This window comes from Erinaceus europaeus, chromosome 11, assembly GCF_950295315.1.
Source record: "Erinaceus europaeus chromosome 11, mEriEur2.1, whole genome shotgun sequence".
Classification (NCBI taxonomy): domain Eukaryota; kingdom Metazoa; phylum Chordata; class Mammalia; order Eulipotyphla; family Erinaceidae; genus Erinaceus; species Erinaceus europaeus.
The window spans coordinates 35,782,468-35,802,654 of NC_080172.1; the positions used below are offsets into that span (position 1 = coordinate 35,782,468).

The 20,187-nt window shown below is 39.9% G+C and overlaps 1 protein-coding gene across 3 annotated transcripts in view; it reads left to right on the forward strand.

The window, feature by feature from the left end:
* Positions 1-20,187, forward strand: part of CAMK4 (calcium/calmodulin dependent protein kinase IV) — a 267,756-nt gene that overhangs the window by 193,357 nt on the left and 54,212 nt on the right. For all 3 annotated transcript variants that reach the window (XM_060201264.1, XM_060201263.1, XM_007531867.3), the window contains one exon: positions 14,980-15,052. In XM_060201264.1, coding sequence (XP_060057247.1) covers positions 14,980-15,052 — 73 coding nt within the window. The remainder of the gene's footprint in view (positions 1-14,979; positions 15,053-20,187) is intronic.

A 20,187-nucleotide genomic window follows, 5' to 3' on the forward strand; every position in this document is an offset into this window, starting at 1 on the left:
AGACTGATAAGCATTTAACCTAGTGGGGTTTTTATTGTTATGTGGAAATGTTATGCATGTACAAACTATTGTAATTTACTGTTGACTGTAAATCATTAATCCCCCAATAAATAAAATTTTAAAAAATGATGAAGTTACCTTCTACAACTCATCTTCGATGGAGCTTTAAAGTATTATGTTAAGTAGTATAAGCCAAAATAAGAGGGATGGATAAGGGATGATCTCTCTCATGGACAGAAATTGAGAAGTGGTAACAGGGGAAACACAAAGTAAAGTTCCCCTTTTTCCTGCACTGTCATTTGACCAGTACCTACATTGATCCACCATTCTCTTCCTCTTTCCCTAGCTCTCACATTTAACAGGCACAGTAGTTTTTTAACATACATATTGTTTTCTTAGAAAGATATATTAGTGCAAATATCAGTAGAGACCAAGATGCCACCAGTGAAATGATAAGAAGTACTGAATGAAACTTATAAAGGAATAAGTCAGAAACAGAAAAAGAAACCACCTGGGACCGCAACAAGACAGGACTAAAATGACGTCAGGAATGCACCAAATCACCAGTGAGTGCAAACATGTGTGGCTCATGGACAGAGAGGAACCTAGGGAGAGATTAAGTGGCTGGTAATAGTCAGGCAGTTTACCAACTGAGACTTTACCTCCAGTCTGTTTCACCAACAAAAAGACGACTGAAGGGAGGAAAGAACTCCCTTGAGACTCACCAAATGCAACTGTGAATCTCCATTGCTACTGCCCTCAGAACCTGGAGCAGCAGCAGGGAGGCCCTGTACTGACACCAGGGGACAGAGAACTAACCAGGAAACTCAGGAGAAGATTTATACCTCAGTGGCCTAGCAGTGGGCTGTGAGAGTCTCTTTGCATAACCACTGGATTATCTCTGCACCACCCTGCTTTATCTCTTGGTCAGGAGTCAGTGATTAAGCTAGGAAGCCTACTTACAGTTTAAAAGCCCTCAGGCTCCTATAGCCTACCTGGAAGAAAAAGAACAAAAGAGGCTTTTAAGCCACTGAGCTCCAATTTAGGGATTAAAATACTGTCGAAACAACTGTCAACTTCCACAACTGTGAACCCTTTAATTACCTTACTTAGACACAAGTCAGTCTAGGCAAGAGTGATAGTAATTTGAAAAGTACTGAGAGAGGGACCTCATAACATAATATATAAAATGGTTAAACCAACAAGGAGAAATATTGGAGAAATGAACCAGGACAAGAGTCCAGCTAAAAGCTCCCCAAAGGGTGAAACACAAAATAATGAAGTCAACATCCAAACACTAGTTAAGGAAATAATCAAAGGAGTAAAGAATACATCAGAAACAGAAGGATGAATATGGGATAATCTCATTGATAGGCAGAAGTTGAAAAACAAGGTCAGAAAGGAAAACAATAAGCAGAACTTGGACTGGAGCTGGTTTATTACACCAAAGTAAAAGATTCTGGTGTGTGGGGGAGCGTTCATGTCCTGGAACATAATGGCAGAGGAGGACCTAGAGGGGGTTGAATTATTATGTGGAAAACTGAGAAATGTTATGCATGCACAAACTATTATATTTTACTGTCATCTGTAACCCCCAATAGCCCCCCAATAAGGAAATAAAAAAATAAAAAGTAAAACAAAAACTAATAAAAGAGTGGTAGATTTGCATGGAGTGCAGCCGAATGAATTAATTTTCAGATCACTTTGCTTGCAATAACACAATGATGTAAGAGCAGTCCTTAAGACTTGGTACCCAAGTTTCTATTATTTGAGGCTTTTTACCCTTTGTTACTCAGTTCTTCAGTGCACAATTTCATCAGATTTTCTTTCTCACATTAAACTAAGTTCATCCAATAACACCTACATTTGAGCAAAAGCTGTTAGCGTGGGCAGAGCTGGGAGGCTACTAATCTTCATTTCAGGAAGTCTGGGGGCCTCAGGACATGATCTGATTAAAGCTCTTCAGCTGCATTGCCTGCCTGTGCTAACTGCTGGGCTGGAGATGCGCTCAATTCAATTTGCAGCAATTAGTGTGACAGAAGCAAATGCACAAAAGTCCGCTTTTAAAGAAAAGCCATGAAGAGAGATAGCCATTGCCTACATTTTCTCATCTTGCCATTTTAAAATGAGTAGGAAAACAGTTTCAACTGTGGGGAATAAGACAGTACAGAAACAGGGAAGTGAAAGGCTGCATCTCAGAGCAAGCAAGCCAGGTGAAACCATTAACATGCCTTCCCAATCACCACACATCTAGCCTCTTGGTAACTGAGGCACCTGCAAGAACAGAGATACCAGAGCAATGTTTTCATTTGTTTGTTTGTTTGCTTTTGGTTACTGTTGTGATCAAAATTCTAGAAGAAATTGTGTGTTAATAGCATCAAGCCTTCTAGCCAGTAGCAAAATATGTGGTGCTAGGGCCTTGAAAATGATCAATCATAAAATGCTCATAGCATCTTGTTAGTATTCTTCATAGTGGTTTGGTCCCCTTCCCCCCCATCTCTAGTTGATTGTGGTTTAGTCCTGCTAGTTTGGCGGGCCCGCTTGTCCCCACCCCAGGAAGGAACCCCGACAGAGTTCCAGAGTGACAGAGTTCGAGAGTTCTTGGCGCCGCTGCAGGGGAAGGAGGCAGGAGAGTTCTGTTTGGTGATTAGTTTGGGTTAGTTTATGAATCGTTGTTCCTGAATAAAGAAATACAGCTTCCCTGCCTAGCCGTGTGTCTCTGGTCATCTCTGTTACCCGCCAGTGAAGCTAGCCCGGCCAGCTGGAGCCTCCAAAAATAAACAACAAATGGCGCCCACATGGACCTGACCTGCGCATCTCTCAGATAAGTGAAGACAATTTGGCTACCTATGTACTATGGCCTTTTCTTCTGCTTGTGAAGAGATCTCCAAAGGCCTCTGCTCTTTCTTCACAAGACTGTTTTGCTGTTTCTGGAACATTTATCTCTGGACCACTCTGTGGTTTCCACTCGCTCGGGGGCACTCAGAGCAGCCAGCAGCACCTGGAGGAGCCAGCGGTTGGGGGGCGAGGGGCGGAGCTGCCGTTTCCACCTGGTGAAGCAGCCAGCCAGCCACGTTGGGACAACCCCGCGCACCACGCCTGCAGCCCCGCAGCCCGCAAGAGGCTGACGCCAGCACACAGGAGCCCGATGCCAACATGCAGGAGCCCGATGCCAACACGCAGGAGCCCGAGGCCAGCCCACAGGAGCGGGCTCTCCACCGCATGGCGCAGGGCACTGGGCGCGGGCTCCCTCCATGCTGCTCGGCCACTACGAGCAGGGCAGCAGACATGGCAGGGCCATGGGGCAGGGCCGCGGTGGCCTATCCTGGCCGCCACCCCTGGGCACCTCAGCCTGCGCCTTCTGCATGGCTGGCCCACCCGCCCTCGTGCTATGAAGTCTGGACAGATCCAGGCCTCCCCCCCCCAGAGACCACAGGCCCCCTGCTGAAACTGGGCCCCCTGGCCGAGATCTCCAGCTCTGGTCTGAAGGCAGACAAGCTGGAGTACGCAGAGATTTGTGCAGAGATCGCAACCTGCAATTCCTAGAAGTGGAGCTGCTTGAGAGGCCACCTCCGGATGGTGACCCCCCAACAACTAAGACAGTACAGATCTAAATTCGTGTTTAAAATGGCATGTCTTCGTAACAAAAGTTTCTCTCATTGTATATTAATGACCATGTTTATGTGTATTTTTAAAGTTTGGTAAACAATAACTTTAAGTTAAAAATGTAACTTTAAGGCTAAATTCTTACTAGGCAAAGTTAAATGAAAAAGGTTTTCAACATAATTCTCATAAAGATAAAATTAACTTACATTTAAAGTCTGAGGTAAAATTAGTTAACAATCAATATAAATTTTTTATTTATTTTTTTTATTTAAGAAAGGATTAATTAACAAAACCATAAGGTAGGAGGGGTACAACTCCACACAATTCCCACCACCCAATCTCCATAACCCACCCCCTCCCCTGATAGCTTTCCCATTCTCTATCCCTCTGGGAGCATGGACCCAGGGTCATTGAGGGTTGCAGAAGGTGGAAGGTCTGGCTTCTGTAATTGCTTCCCCGCTGACCATGGGCATTGATTGGTCAGTTCATACTCCCAGTCTGCCTCTCTCTTTCCCTAGTAGGGTGTGTCTCTGGGGAAGCTGAGCTCCAGGACACATTGGTGGGGTCTTCAATCCAGGGAAGCCTATCCAGCATCCTGGTGGCATCTGGAACCTGGTGATTGAAAAGAGAGTTAACATACGAAGCCAAACAAATTGTTGAGCAATCATGGACCCAAAGCTTGGAATAGTGGAAAGGAAGTGTTAGGGAGGTACTCACTGCAAACTCTAGTGTACTTCTGCTTTCAGGTATATATTTTGCAGTAGTTTATGGATACGTGTGCACATAAGCTCTCTCTCACAGAAACTGGTGTATATCTAGGTTATGGGACTTTGTTAGAAAGTGAACCACCTGAGATGAAATTAGAGTGTACTATAAAAGGAAAGGTCTCACCCGAGTAATGAAGCTGAACGGTTGTCATTCCACACGTGAAGTCTCTGGACACAGTCTGAGGTGAAGCATGTTGAGGTGGCAATCATTGAGTTGGTTAGGTTGTGATCGGTGGATGCAATATTATTTGGTATGGATTGGGAGACGCATACAGGAAAGTGGGCCCTATCCAAGGGTTCCAGGACTGGGGGAAGTAGGGGCTCTATAGTGGAGATGTGAGGTTCCTGCTGTCTTATGGTTCAAAAAGACAATCGATAGTGAATGTTATCATCACATTATTTGGTAATTGGGTTAACTTTGAAAAGTCCTTTTGTTATGGTTTGCTGTACAGTATCCAATAGCACAGCTATATACAAGATACTGGATACTGTACAGCAAACAATCAATATATTTTAACTAAGTTGGTCTAAACAAAACCTGCGCACACCTAAGGTGTGTCTCCATCTTAAGTGGGTGTAACAAAATGTTAAATAGACTTGTTGATATGTAAAACTCTCGATTACCTTCTCTATTAGAAATGGTAGATTACACAATGGCTATGCTAATTATTCTCATGCCTGAGGTTTTCTTTCCTGTGCACACCTAGGGTGTGTCTCCATCTTAAATGAGTATAACAAAATGTTAAAAGGACGTTGTTGATATGTAAAAGTCTCAAATTCCTTCTCTATTAGAAACGTTAGATTGCGCTATGATTATGCTAATGACAAGTTTTGTTTCATAGTAAGTAAATTGCAGCCAGCTGCCTTTGGGACTCTAGGTCGTTCCCCACCCCCATGCAAATGCCTGTCGAGGCAAGTACGCCCCCCAGAGGCAAGAAATGTTTTTTTAAGCTGATAAAGTTTTGCCCACAGAGGCAAAAAAAAGGCCCCCTCAGGCCCTCCCTTGGCAACACACTGGTTCTTGTTACTTGCTTACATGTTTCTCCATGTTTGTACCAGTTTCTTTTTTGAAAATGCCTGTACGATATAGGTTTCTGTTCTCCGCACACCCCTGATACTGTAGTCATTTAGTTAAAAAGAAAAGGGGGAATATGTTGGTATTCCTCATAGTGGTTTGGTCCCCTTCCCCCCATCTCTAGTTGATTGTGGTTTAGTCCTGCTAGTTTGGTGGGCCCACTTGTCCCCGCCCCAGGAAGGAACCCCGACAGAGTTCCAGAGTGACAGAGTTCTAGAGTTTTTGGTGCCGCCGCGGGGGAAGGAGGCAGGAGAGTTCTGTTTGGTGATTAGTTTGTGTTAGTTTATGAATCGTTGTTCCTGAATAAAGAAATACAGCTTCCCTGCCCAGCCGTGTGTCCTCGAGTCTCTCTACCATCGCAATGCTAGCCTGGCCAGCTGGAGCCTCCGAAAATAAACAACAAATAAATAACAGCATCTTAACTACCTCATTATTTTACAAAGCACATAAAGGAAATAAGTTTCACATGAAGATAAATGTAGTCATAAATATGTTACATATAAAATATGAAAACATCACCAAAATTATCTTCTTGTTTTTATACCACCAAAACCCTTATAATGATTGAGTACTTCATTGCTTCTAAAAGCAATGTCATTAGTGTTTCATTTGTATAAAGCTATAACATATTGGCTTTCTTATCTCTGATTCAATTTCACTGTAATTTTTCTATAATTCCATCTAAATTTAATATAGGAATTATTTGTTGCTTCATGAAATAAACATACTATATTGTAATTTTTTTCTTCTCTTTTTTTCTTAACAGAGCACTCTTTGGCTCTGGCTTATAGTGGTGCTAGAGATTGAACCCGACACCATGTAGACTCAGGCATGAAATTCTTTGTCTAGTCATTATGCTATGTCCTAAATCCTCCTACTTTGCTAAACTTGAATCACTTTGACTGTTAGCAACATATTTTTTTAAAGATTCATATGACTAAATAATATCTAGAAACTATGCAACTCTGAGTTCATTGATAAGATCAGCTATAACTTTTTTATCTTTTATTTTTGTTAGGGGGATTAATCATTTAACGTAAATACAGTACATGTGTAAAATTTCTCAGTTTTCTGCAAAACACTCTCACCTCCAGCCTAGGTCCTCCTCCATTATCATGCACCAGGACCTGAAAGCCCACCCCCAAGTCTTTTACTTTGTTGCAGTACAACAAACCTAGTCCAAGTTCTACTTTGTGTTTCTTCTTTCTGTTTTTATTTCTTGAATTCTGTCCATGAGAAAGATTATTCTATAGTCATTCTTTCTGGCTTATCTCACTTAAAATTATTCCTTCAAACTTCATCCAAGATGAGATGAAGAAGGTGAATTCACCATTTTTAGTAGCTGGTTTTGGATATTATAAATTTTGCTGCTATGAACATAGGTATACACAAATCATTTTGAATGGGTATATTTGGTTTCTTAGGATATATCCCTAGGAGAGGAATTGCAGGGTCATATGGTAGGTTCATTTCTAGCCTTCTGAGAGTTCTTTAGACTGCTCTGCACAGGGGTTGGACTAATATATATTCCCACCAGCAGTGCAGGAGTGTTCCTTTGTCCCCACAACCTCTCCAGCACTTGTTGCTGCTACCTTTTCTGATGTATGACATTCTTGCAGAAGTGAAGTGGTATCTAATTGTTGTCTCTATTTGCATTTCTCCGACAGTCAATGACTTGGAGCATTTTTTCTTAAATCTTTTGGCCTTAGGATCTCTTCTTTAGTGAATATTCTGTTCATATCTTCTCCCCATTTATGGTTGTCTTTTTTCACTGTTGTTGAGTTTGATGAGCTCTTTATATATTTTGGTCATTAGCCTCTTGTCTAATGTATGCCCTGTAATGATCTTCTCCCAATCTGTAAGGAGTCTCTGGATGGTGATTTCTTTTGTTGTGCACAGCTTCTTAATTTGATGTCCTATTGGTTTATTTTTGGTTTTGTCCTTTTTTGCAGTTGGACTTGTGTAATTTGAGATGCCTATAAAACTTAGATGGATAAGAGTTCTGCCAACATTTTCCTCTAAGTACTTGATAGTTTCTGATCTAACATCAAGTCCTTGATCCATTTGGAGTTTACTTTTGTTTGCGGTGAAATGCAATACTTTTAACATTTCTAATGTCACCTGAGAAGTAATGAGGCTGTGATATAATCAATAAGGCAAGTTTGGGAATAAGGCTGGTGACTTGGGTGCACAAGCAAGAGACAGTCCCAAGCTTTGTTCCAAAGGCTTCAGGCATAAAGGAATTTTAAAAGATCAAGCAAGTCAGTGGTCTGAACTCTTTGCTTTGAATTTTTTCTATTGGTTGATAGTCTTCAGAAAGAGGGCTACATTGTAGAGTTTTGTAACAATCAGCAGATAGCTTGAAAAGGAGAGAACTGGGATTTGAAATTCTTTTGCAGTGATAGGTAAGGAGAAATCAGTGAGTTGAATCAGTTTACCTCAACAACTCACCCAAAAATTCTCAGTGTGGCAGTTAGAGATAATAGTCTGTTTGATTCAAAGTATGTTCCACACCACCTTTTGCATTTTGTAAAGAGGTGACACTACTAATACAGAAAAGGATAGTGACTTTAGGCAGGGGGGAGAGATGGGCCATCAAAAGAAGCCATGTTCAGAGATTTCCATATGGTTGGCTATGGAGTAGCAGCAGCAGCGTTTCACTCTCTCTGGTTAACTAGGAAAAGCAACGAAAATCACCTAAAAACACAACAAAATGCACCATGATTTCTTTGGAAATTTACCAAGCCATAAGTGAGTACAGACACATGTTTCGTGAACAGAAAAGGGGTAAGAGAGGCATTCCTAGAACTAAAAGGCTCTACTCAGGGATGGCTGGCACCAAACTGGAAGAGTGACAGCTGAGGCACACCACTTCTGGATCTGAATCAAAGAAACAACTATTAAGAAGAAAAAAAGAAAAAGAAATCCACCTAAGCCATGGTTGAGTACAGACATTTGTGACTTGTGGACAGAAAGGGAGTAAGGGAGTGATCCCTGGGACTAACAAGCAGTGCTCAGGGACAGCTGGCACCAAATTGGGAGATTGATGGCTGAGTCACACCACTTTGAGTTCCAAATTTAAGCAACGAAGAACTGTTAAAAATAAAAAAGAAAATCACCTAAAAGCTCACCAATTTACAACTGTAACTTCTTAGTTTCCAGTGTTGTTTGGCTCTACAGAGACTGGAACAGCAGCAGGAAGACCCCTTATTGACATCAGAGACACTGACCTGACCTAATGACTCAGAATAAAATCTCCCCTCCCCCATCACCTCCTGCTGGCACAATAACAAAAGAACACTAAATGTGAAAACTGAGAAATATATGTCATTGCAAATATTTTCTGATGGGGTCCAGGTGGTGGAACATCCATTTAAGCACACATAGCACTAAGTATAAGGATGCACTCAAGGATCCAGGTTCAAGCCCCCAGCTCCCCACCTACAGGGGGATGCTTCACAAACAGTGAAGGTGAAGTAGGTCTGCAGGTGTCTTTCTCTCTCCCTCTCTTTTCCATCCCCTCTACTCTCAGTTTTTCTCTGTACTATCTAATAATAATAATAATAATAATAATAATAATAATAATAATAATAAGGCCTTCAGGTGGATTCAGTGTCGTAACAATAGCCCTGGAGGCAAAAACAAAATGTTAAATTTCCCAAACTTAAGTTTTGTTTTGTTTTTGCTAAATGTACATCTGTTACTGTCGTAAACTTACAAAACCTTTCCAGACTGATATATTAACCACATTACATCAATAAGCCAGGAAATGATATGTGTTGGAGAGGTTGTGGAGAAAAGGGAACTCTATTTCACTGCTGGTGGGAATGCAAACTGGTACAGCCCCTTTGAAAAACTTTATGGAGAGTCATTAAACAAATAAAAAAGGAAGTACTATTTAAGATCCTACTGAAAAGCAGAAGCTGAGAAAGAAGAATGAAATGGAAACGCAAAGCAGAATTTGACCGAGTTTGGAGTATAGCACCAAAGTAAAAAACTCTGGCGGGAAGGTGAAGTAGATTTTTAGCTTCATGGGGTGGGTGCAGGGACACAGACCTTTGGTGGCAGGAAGGGTGTTAATATACACTCCTATTAACTACAAATTTTTTTTTTTTTAAAATAGAAGTGCCTTATTTACGATCCAGCAATACCACTCTTAGGCATTTATTCAGTGGACACTGAAAGACTAAAGGGACATATTTACCCCTATATTCATAGCTGCACTATACACAATAGCCAAAGAGTGGAAGCCTAAATTCCCATCAACAGATGACTGGCTAAAGAAGTTATGGGATATATATTCTATGGAATATTACTCTGTGATAAAAAAAAATTATATTGTGTCCTTTAGGACAACATGGATGGAACTGGAAGTGATAATGCTTAATGAAATAAGTTAGAGACTTAAGACAACTACCGCACTGTTTCATTCACATGTGGAATTTAGAGATCTGATTTACATGAATTTACCCCCCCCCATACACACACAAAAAAAAATCCAAACAAAATAGAAGAAAGTGTATTGTAAGACTTGTGAGGAGAATAGTGGTTATCTTTGGTAAGCTGGAGGGTAGGGATATGGAACTTTAGTGGTGAGTGTGGCGTGGAACTGTAAATTGTAATCTTGTAATCTTGTAATCTTGTAACAAACTTAATAACAAATAAAAATTAATTTTTTGAAAAAGAGAGATACACCATGTTCAAGATGTCCCAGTGAGTCAAATAGGTAACACTGGTAGTGCCTACAAATGCAGTTATGTGAAGGGCAAGATTTTGATGCAATAGTCAGAGTAAACATATCAGGAGCTGAAGAGGTAAATATAGGTGCAGCCTGTGAAACCTCCACCTGGATAGAAAAGATAAATAGAGCTTTATAAATAGATCCCAGTCCTTTCCGAGTCTGGGCACCTTATTTAAGGGCTCCCCTCCCATCTCTTTCCTTTCAATAGTGCCTCTTCACTTCCCTCCTATCCCTCTTCACCCTATTGCTTTTAATAAAACTTGCCCTGTAACGCCTCACTCAACACCTTGTTCTCTTTTTTTTTAATTTATTTTTTATTTAAGAAAGGAAAAATTAACAAAACCATAGGGTAGGAGGGGTACAACTCCACACAATTCCCACCAACCAATCTCCATATCCCATCCCCTCCCCTGATAGCTTTCCCATTCTCTATCTCTCTGGGAGCATGGACCCAGGGTCCTTGTGGGTTGCAGAAGGTGGAAGGTCTGGCTTCTGTAATTGCTTCCCCGCTGAACATGGACATTGACTGGTCGGTCCATACTCCCAGTCTGCCTCTCTCTTTCCCTAGTAGGGTGGGTCACTGGGAAAGCAGAGCTCCAGGACACATTGGTGGGGTCTTCAGTCCAGGGAAGCCTGGCTGGCATCCTGATGGCATCTGGAACCTGGTGTCTGAAAAGAGAGTTAACATACAAAGCCAAACAAATTGTTGAGCAATCATGGACCCAAAGGTTGGACTAAGTGGAGAGGAAGTGTTAGGGGGGTACTCACTGCAAACTCTAGTGTACTTCTGCTTTCAGGTATATATTTTGCAGTAGTTTATGGATACGTGTGAACATATGCTCTCTCTCACAGAACCTGGTCTATATCTAGGTTTTGGAACTTTGTTAGAAAGTGAACCACCTGGGATGGAATTAGAGAATACTATGAAAGGAAAGGTCTCACCCGAGTAATGAAACTGAAGGGTTGTCATTCCACACCTGAAGTCTCTGAACACAGTCTGAGCTGAAGTATGTTGAGGTGGCAATCATTGCGTTGATTAGGTTGTGATCAGCAGATGCAATATTATTTGATATGGATTGGGAGAGGCATGTGGGAAAGTGGGTCCTATCCAAAGGTTCCAGGACTGGGGGGAGTAGAGGCTCTGTAGTGGAGATGTGAGGTTCCTGCTGTCTTAGGGTTCAAAAAGACAATGGATAGTTAATGTTATCATCACATTATTTGGTAATTGGGTTAACTTTGAAAAGTCCTTTTGGTAGGGTTTGCTGTACAGTATCTTGTATGTAGCTGTGCCATTGGTTGCTTCTGATCTACTTGGTCTAGGCTTTTGAGAGAGTCTGCATATCAAATACACAGCCTATATATTAAAAAGACTCAGTCAGTGTTTTAAAAACTTTGAGACATGCAATTAATTTTACCCCTCTCATATTAATTAACTAGTGATTTATGTGACTACACTTTACTAGGAGTGTACATAAACACCATTCCCACCACCAAAAGACTGTGTCCCATCCCACCCACCCACTGCGACGCCCCATTGGCCCAGGAAACCACATGTCCACCCTTCCCCTCACCACAGGGTTTTTACTCTGGTGCCCTACTTACAATTTAGTCAGGTCCTGCTTTTAGTTTCCCTTTCAGATCTTCTTTCTCAACTTCTGTTGATGAGTGGGATCATCCCATATTCATCTTCATCTTTCTAACTTAGCTCACTTAACATAATTCCTTCTAGCTCTGTCCAAGATGGGTCAGAGAAGGTGGGTTCATTGTTCTTGATAGCTGTATAGTATTCCATTGTGTATATATACCACAGCTTTCTCAGCCACTCATCTGTTGTTGGGCACCTGGGTTGCTTCCAGGTTTTAGCTATTATGAATTGTGCTACTATGAACATAGGAGTACACACCTCTTTTTGGTTGGGTGTTATGGAGTCCTTGGGGTATAACCCCAGGAGAGGAATTACTGGATCATATGGAAGGTCTATGTCTAGCCTTGTATGAGTTCTCCAGACTGCTCTCCACAGAGGCTGAACCAATTTCAACACCTATTCATGCTCAAAAATCTACAAAAAATGGGAATAGATGGAAATTCCTCAAGATAGTTGAATCCATATATAGCAAACCTACAGCCAACATCATACTCAATGGACAGAAGCTGAAAGCATTTCCCCTCAGATGGGGGACTAGACAGGGCTGTCCACTGTCACCATTACTCTTCAACATGGTATTGGAAGTTCTTGCCATAGCAATCAGGCAAGAGAAAGAAATCAAAGGAATACAGATTGGAAGGAAAGAAGTCAAGCTCTCACTATTTGCAGATGATATGATAGTATACATAGAAAAACCTAAAGAATCCAGCAGAAAACTACTGGAAGTTATTAGGCAATATAGCAAGGTGTCAGGCTACAGAATTAATGTACTACAAAAATCAGTGGCATTTCTTTATGCAAACACTAAATCTGAAGAAGAAGACATCCAGAAATCACTCCCATTTACTGTTTCAGCAAAATCAATCAAATACCTAGGAATACAGTTGACCAGAGAAGTGAAAGAAAACTATGAGTTGCTACTCAAGGAAATAGATACTGATACCAAGAAATGGATTTGGAAGAATAAATATCATCAAAATGAATATTCTTCCCAGAGCCATATACAAATTTAATGCAATACCCATCAAAGTTCTACCAAGCTTCTTTAAGAGAATAGAACAAACACTACAATCATTTATCTGGAACCATAAAACACCTAGAATTGTCAAAACCATCTTGAGGAAAAGAAACAGAAATGGAGGCATCACACTCCCAGATCTCTTTTTTGTTTTACCCCTTTGTTGAACTTGGTGGCTATCATCCATTCTTAGGTGGCAGGGATCATAGAAGCCTGAGAAATCCAGAACACCATTATGTATAATGTTTCTTTGGAGCAATGGCAAATGTATTAGTGATAAACATTCCTACCAAATTCAGTGATAAGGAGTTTTTGTTTTTTTTACTGGTACGATTGATTTTAATTATGTATTTTTAATTTATTTGTTGGGAAATTAATGTTATACATTCAACAGTAAATGCAATAGTTTGTACATACATAACATACATACCATTACGTCTCCATGACAAAAAAATGTAGGCAAAGGTATTTCCCAAAGGTCTACATTCACCTGGCAATTTACACTGATTCTACAAATATTTATTTATGAGTACCTACTTAGAGCCAGGCTTCTATCTAATGAGGATTAGAGTTTTACCACAATGAAAGGCATTGACCAAACAGACTTACTATAGGACCAATGCCCAAATGGAGAAAAAAAAAATGTTTGCAAGAGTTCATTTTCTTGACTTGGTTTTGAATCTCAGCTCTATGTTATAAATCTGCTTTGCAACTTATAAGTTCAGCATAATTGATATTTCTAGTCTTCCATGTACGACCCAGGTGGTAGCTCAGCTTATAAAATATTTAAAATTGAATGTCTGTGTTCTGGTAACCTAACCCTGTGACACTCTGATTTACAAATTATCTGGGAGCAAAATTCCTGAGGGCTGAAGACAGGGCCAAACTATGGTGTCAGAGTCATGCTGAAATGAGGAGAGAACATGTCTACATGCTGTATTCCTGCTTCAAATGTCTGTGCTAGAGCTATTGTTTTAGACTTCCTTCAAATCTGAGCTGAGATATAGCTACCTCTGAAATCTTTTTCTCACCCAGCATGGCCTTCAGCCCATTCTCTAAAACATCAGTCACACTGCATTGACTGTAGTCTGTTCACTTAGACCAAGAGAAACCCTGTGGGTACAGAAACCATACCCATTTACTACTTAATATCTAGCACACTGTAGCTATTCTATAGGATCAATTAAATAAATTAGTAGATGGAACATATCTGATATAATGTATTCTCTAATAGATACTTAGATATTTTGCCAATTTTAAATAGACTGGAGAAAAATCAGTGAAATTCCATGAATAATTTTATAACTATTTTATTGACTAATTTATTGGATAGAAACAGAGAGTAATCAAGTGGGAAGGGGAAGACAGGGAAAGAGAGACACCTGCACCACTGCTTTACTGCTTGTGAAGCTTCCCCTGCAGGTGGGTAGTGGAGGTTTGAACCTGGGTCCTTGTACATGGTAATATGTGTGCTCAAGCAAGTGTACCATCTCCTAGCCCCCTGAACAATTCTTTATACTTATATATTTTGAGTCACAATGCAAACTTGAAAATATGTCTTCTCTTTCCTTCTTTCTTTCCTTCTCCCTTTCTTTCTTCCATCCTTCTTCTGTCCTTCCTTTCTATCTCTCCTTCTTCCCTAGAGCACTTCACAGCTCTGGCTGTTGATGGTGCTGTGGATAAATCAGGGACTTCTTATATATACATCCTGTGTGCAGCCTCTTCACAATTTCATCTACCATCAAAAATATTTTTCCCCCAGATTCAAGCCCAATCCCCACCATACTGAAGGAAACTTGGGTACGATAGCATCTCCCCAACCCCATACTTCTGTCTCACTCTGTATCTGAAAACAATTCATCCCAGAGCAGTAAAGACCCAGGGATGGCAATATATATTAAGATGCATTGAAAATATTTTTACAAAAACAGGATGAGTACTTCAAAATAAAAATGTTTATTTTTCATTTTTCTAAATAAGCCTCAGAAGATTTCTAGGGTGTCAATTTATGTGAATTATCCTTTTTTTATAGTTTAGATGCATCTTCTTAAACATTAATTTAGTTAACTATTATTAACATCAGCTCAACTGACTGCATCTCATGATTTGCTTTTTTTTTTTTTTTAGGATTGTGGAAAAGGGCTATTACAGTGAACGAGATGCTGCTGATGCTGTTAAACAAATCCTGGAGGCAGTTGCTGTAAGTATGAAGTGACGGCAATGGTTATTGGCACAGATACACTTTTATTTTTTTAATATTCATAATTAAAGTGTTATGCGTCTGTGAAAAGCATAGAATTGACAGCAAAACAGTATTGAATTTTTTGCTAGAAAATATGCTAATGAACTTCTATTTTCTGATTATCCAAACTGAAATATACAGTCCTTTGTGTAATGGCCTGTGTTTATGGAGATGATTTCCACTCTCCCATTTTGAAGCTGAATCATACCATAGCTTTTCTTTTCTCTTTATGTTCCTGGAACATTTCTTTGCTGTTGTATTCATTTGGTTGGGAAGTGGAAGAGAGTTAAATATAACAAATATGCAGCTCAGAGCATAGGATTAATGAATCTTTCAAGACAAGAAATGTGTGAAATAGAAATGTGAAATGTCTTATACAGAAGGAAAACTCTACAGTTTTATTTTTGCAGGAGAAAAATGTGGCTAAAATCAAACTGGAAAAGTTTTACAAGTTAATGACAATAATAGATGCATATTTAGCAAAAAAAATTATTAAATTTGGGAAATTTGTCTGAATTGAATTAACCAGAAAATATTTACCTACATGCAACAGACTCCTTTGATGAAAACTTTGACTTATTTAGTGGTGTCTAATATGTATTGGGATGCTTTGGTGATTCATTTATTTAATATAAAGTCAGGACAAATTATTCTCTGAACAGAGGACTCCCCAAAGGGAGGTATTTAACAAGATCAGTCACAGATAAAAAGCTATAAATTATATCCAGAATTATGTTGCATTTTATTATCCACAGTCGTAACTAAAATCATTATTAAATATTTTCAGAAATCTACTATAATGTCACAAACAGGTACTATATGAAAATATTTAGTATATTTATTTTATATTTATTACTAAAAGGTATCTATTTTTCATTTGTTTTGGGCCATGTGCACTTCACCCACTGTGCTACCACCTGGCCCCCTCTACTTTTTCATTTGTGATTAACAGTTGATTACAAGATTGTGAGATTACAGGGTATATATAGTTCTATACTGCATCCTCCACCATGTTCTGTGTACCTGCCCCCTCACCTCCCAGTAATAACAACTATAGTTCTCACAAAGTCTTAGAGTTTGTTCACTTCTGCCGGGCTAGCTTCGCAGGAGGGAGAGAGAGACCAGGAACTCCTGGCAGCGTGGTAATACAATTATTTTACAATTATTGATGTGGGAGCCGCAGAGTCGGGTGTGAGCACAGTGGGTTAAGCCACGTGGCGCCAAACCGCAACGGCTGCCTTCCACTCTGCACACCAGCCCTTCTCCAATGTGTGCATTGAACCGGTAAGCCACCACCCAGCCCTCTGTTGAATTTTGTTTTATAATTTTTTGCTGAGGATTTTCTATTGGTGTACATCAGGAATATTGATATTGGTCAAAATTTTTCTTTTGTTTAATATCCCTCTTTTATTTTGGCATCAGGATAATGCTGACTTTGAAGGGTTAGTTTAAATATATTCCAACTATCTATCTTTTGAGAATTTCTTATCTTCATGCTTCAATCTTAGAAGGTTGTACAGTTCTGATAGTGTATACCTTTTTGTATGTTACTCAGTTTGTTGACATATAGATATTTATAGAAAACTGTTCTGAACCACTGTGTTTCTGTAGTGGTCATTGTAATTGCTCCTCTTTCATTTCTGATACATTAGAGTATTTTCTTAATTTTCCTTTGTGAATCTGTCTCAAGGTATTTTTTTATTTTTATTAATTCTCAAAATCCTTTTACTCTTTTGTAGATCAATTTACTCTTAATAATCAAGATGTGATACATTAGTTTTCTTTTTTTTGATATTTATTTATTTATTTTCCCTTTTGTGCTCTTGTTGTTTTTCATTGCTGTCGTAGTTATTGTTGTTGTTATTGATGTCATCATTGTTAGGACAGAGAGAAATGGACAGAGGAGGGGAAGACAGAGAGGGGGAGAGAAAGATAGACACCTGCAGACCTGTCCCACCGCCTGTGAAGCCACGCCCCTGCAGGTGGGAAGCCAGGGGCTCAAACCGGGATCCTTAAGCCGGCCCTTGCACTTTGTGCCATGTGTGCTTAATGTGCTACAGCACTATTCCCATTACATTAGTTTTCTAACACAGCATATTTAACAGATTTAAGCCCAAGCATTGTTTCTATGGGAAAGTAAATTAGCATCTCAAAGATTCACTCAGACACAAAGATAAACAAATGCCATTTAGTTTTCAGACCTTTCAGAGATAAATTCCTTGATAGATGTTTTTCTTGCTTGTTGTTTAAATTTATCTATTTGTTAATTGACTGATTGATTGATTGATTTAATAATGACCAACAAGACCGTAGGATAAGAGGGCAAACAATTCCCACCACCAGAGTTTCATATCCCATCCCCTCCATTGGAACCTTTCCTGTTCTTTATCCCTGTGGGAGTATGATCCATTATGCAGAAGGTGGAAGGTCTGGCATCTGTAATTGCCTCTCCACTGAACATGGGTGTTGACAGGTTGATCCATACTCCCAGCCTCTTTTTCCCTAGTGGGGCAGGGCTCTGGAGAGGTGGGGTTCCAGGACTCATTGGTGAGGCCTCTGCCCAAGGAAGTCAGGTTGGCATCATGGTAGCATCTGGAACTTGGTGACTGAAAATAATATATAAAACAAAAAAGTGTTTAATAATCAGGAACATAAAAGTAAGAATAAAGCAGATGAGATTTTGAGTCTCCATTCTGGAAAAAGCTAGGAAGTCTATTTTAGGTATATTCCAAGGGGCCCATGACTTTACTAATTTTTGCCTGAACCTGACAACTAACACACAGGTAAGCTGGGAAGATGGTGTCAGAGTTGGAAATAGGACTAGAACATTGAATTAGGGGAGAGAGTAGCTCCCATTTATAGGGAAAGTATATAAATACCCTTAAATGTGAACCCCATCAATCTGGTCTGGGGCCCATATTCAACACAGGAGCCTGTGTAACCTCTGAATCCCTGAAGATCTGAGCTCTCATTCCGTGGTCATCACTAGGAACATTCTAGGCTGCACTCGTTGTGGGACCCATCTCCCTTGAGTGGCATTGTGTTCTGACCCAGCCTCCCATCAGAGAATCCCTAAAGTTATTGTTCCACATTGAGGGCAAGGTCCTGTAGAGGCCCGCAGGAGGACCCACGATGATGTTCTTAATGGAGATGAACAGTGACAGTGGAGAGAGGGATCTGTTAGAAGTCTAGGCCCATCATGTCTGTGGGGCAATCCCAGGATTCCCTGACTAGGGCCCCAGATGATGGGCTGGCTTGCTAGTGACCAAAAAAGCCATCATGAAAGTATGCCAGTCTCTTGCTCTTATCCATCTTTTATAGTCTGCATCACTAATCCTGTGTTCTCAGGCTCAATATTCTGTTTTTCTCCTTTAATTTGTATGTTAGGAAATTAAATCTACTGCTTCAGTGCACTGAACACAAGAATTTTCAGAAGTTTCCAACATGATTGACCACATTTTAGAAAAACAAACTCAGAAACTAATAATGAAAAAGAAAGGACTGGTGGCTATAGATGCTGCTATGTGGGCATATTTAAACATACAGTTAGTTTTCCATGTATACACATATAAACATTTACTTTTTCTCCATTTTACTCTCCAACCAACTCTTTCCTTTAGCAATAAACCTTGACATTTTGTCCATTTGTATACAGTTGTTTTCGCTGCATAACAGATTACTATGTGTTTAAGTGTTTGAAATAATGCCTGATTGTAATCTCAGAGTTCCATAGTTTGGCAGTCATGCAAAGTATGACTAGATACTCAGAATTACACAATAAGGCTTATCAGTGGGTAAAAGACATAGCTTAATGGTTATGTACACAGACTCCCATGCCTGAGGCTCTGAGGTCCCAGATTCAATCCCCAACTCTACCAAAAGCCAGAGCTAAGCAGAGCTCTGGTAAATAAGTGAGTAAATAAATAAATGAGTAAATAAATAAATGAGTTACATTAAGACTGATTTCCTTTACAGGTTCTGATAAAGAATCTGCTTCTGGGCTGGGCTGTGTCACACCTCCTTGAGTGTACATGTCAGTGCACAAGGACCTGGGGTACAATACCCCCTGTTCCCACCTGCAGGAGGAAAGTTTTGAGAGTGGTGAAGTAGTATTTCAATCACTGCCATCCCTCTCAATTTCTGGCTGTCTCTATCCAGTAAATAAATGAAAATAACAAAAAAATTTTAAGAATATAATTCTAATTCATATATATATATATATATATATATATATATATATATAACATTTTGAGTGCTAAGAATATTTTGGAACTGGCTTTATATAGATTATATAAAAGATAGTTAGACTTATGGGGCCAAATTGTGGCTCATCTGGTTAAGCACACACATTAGCAGTGCATGAGGACCCAGGTTCAAGCCCTTACTCCCCACCTACAGGGGGAAAGCTTCACGAGTGGTGAAGTAGAGCTACAGGTATCTCTTTGTCTCTCGCCCTCTCTATCTCCCCTCTCCCTTCTCAATTTCTGTCTCTATCCAATAGTAAAAATAAATAAATAAATAAATAGTCTTTAAAGACTTAAGATAACATTGATTCAATAAACTCTCAAATCACATTTTAAAAAATGATAGTACTAACTATAATCTGTAAGACCATACTTAGTATACAGTGGTTTATAAATCTGTGCACAGGGACTGGGAAGACAGCTTAGTACGTAGAGTGCATGTATTGCAGTATGTACAGCCTAGGTTCAAACTACACAGGAAAGATCATGGCACCAGGAGATGTTCCGGCATTGTGATGTTTCTCCCTCTCTCTCTTTGACTCCATATTTAAATGAAAAGGCAGCCCTGGGTAGTGGTGTACCTAGTTGAGTGCACATGTTACAATGTGCAGGGACCCAGGTTCAAGCCCCAGGTCCCCACCTGCAGGGGGAAAGCTTCACGAATGGTGAAGTAGTGTTGCAGGTGTTTCTTTGTCTCTCTTCCTCTCTATGACCTCTTAACCTCTTAATTTGTGGCTGTCTCTATACAATAAATAAATAAAGATAATAAAAATATTTACATTGAAAAAAAGAGGCAGGCACATGGCTTGAAGCGCAAGGACCGGCATAAGGATTCCAGTTCAAGCCTCA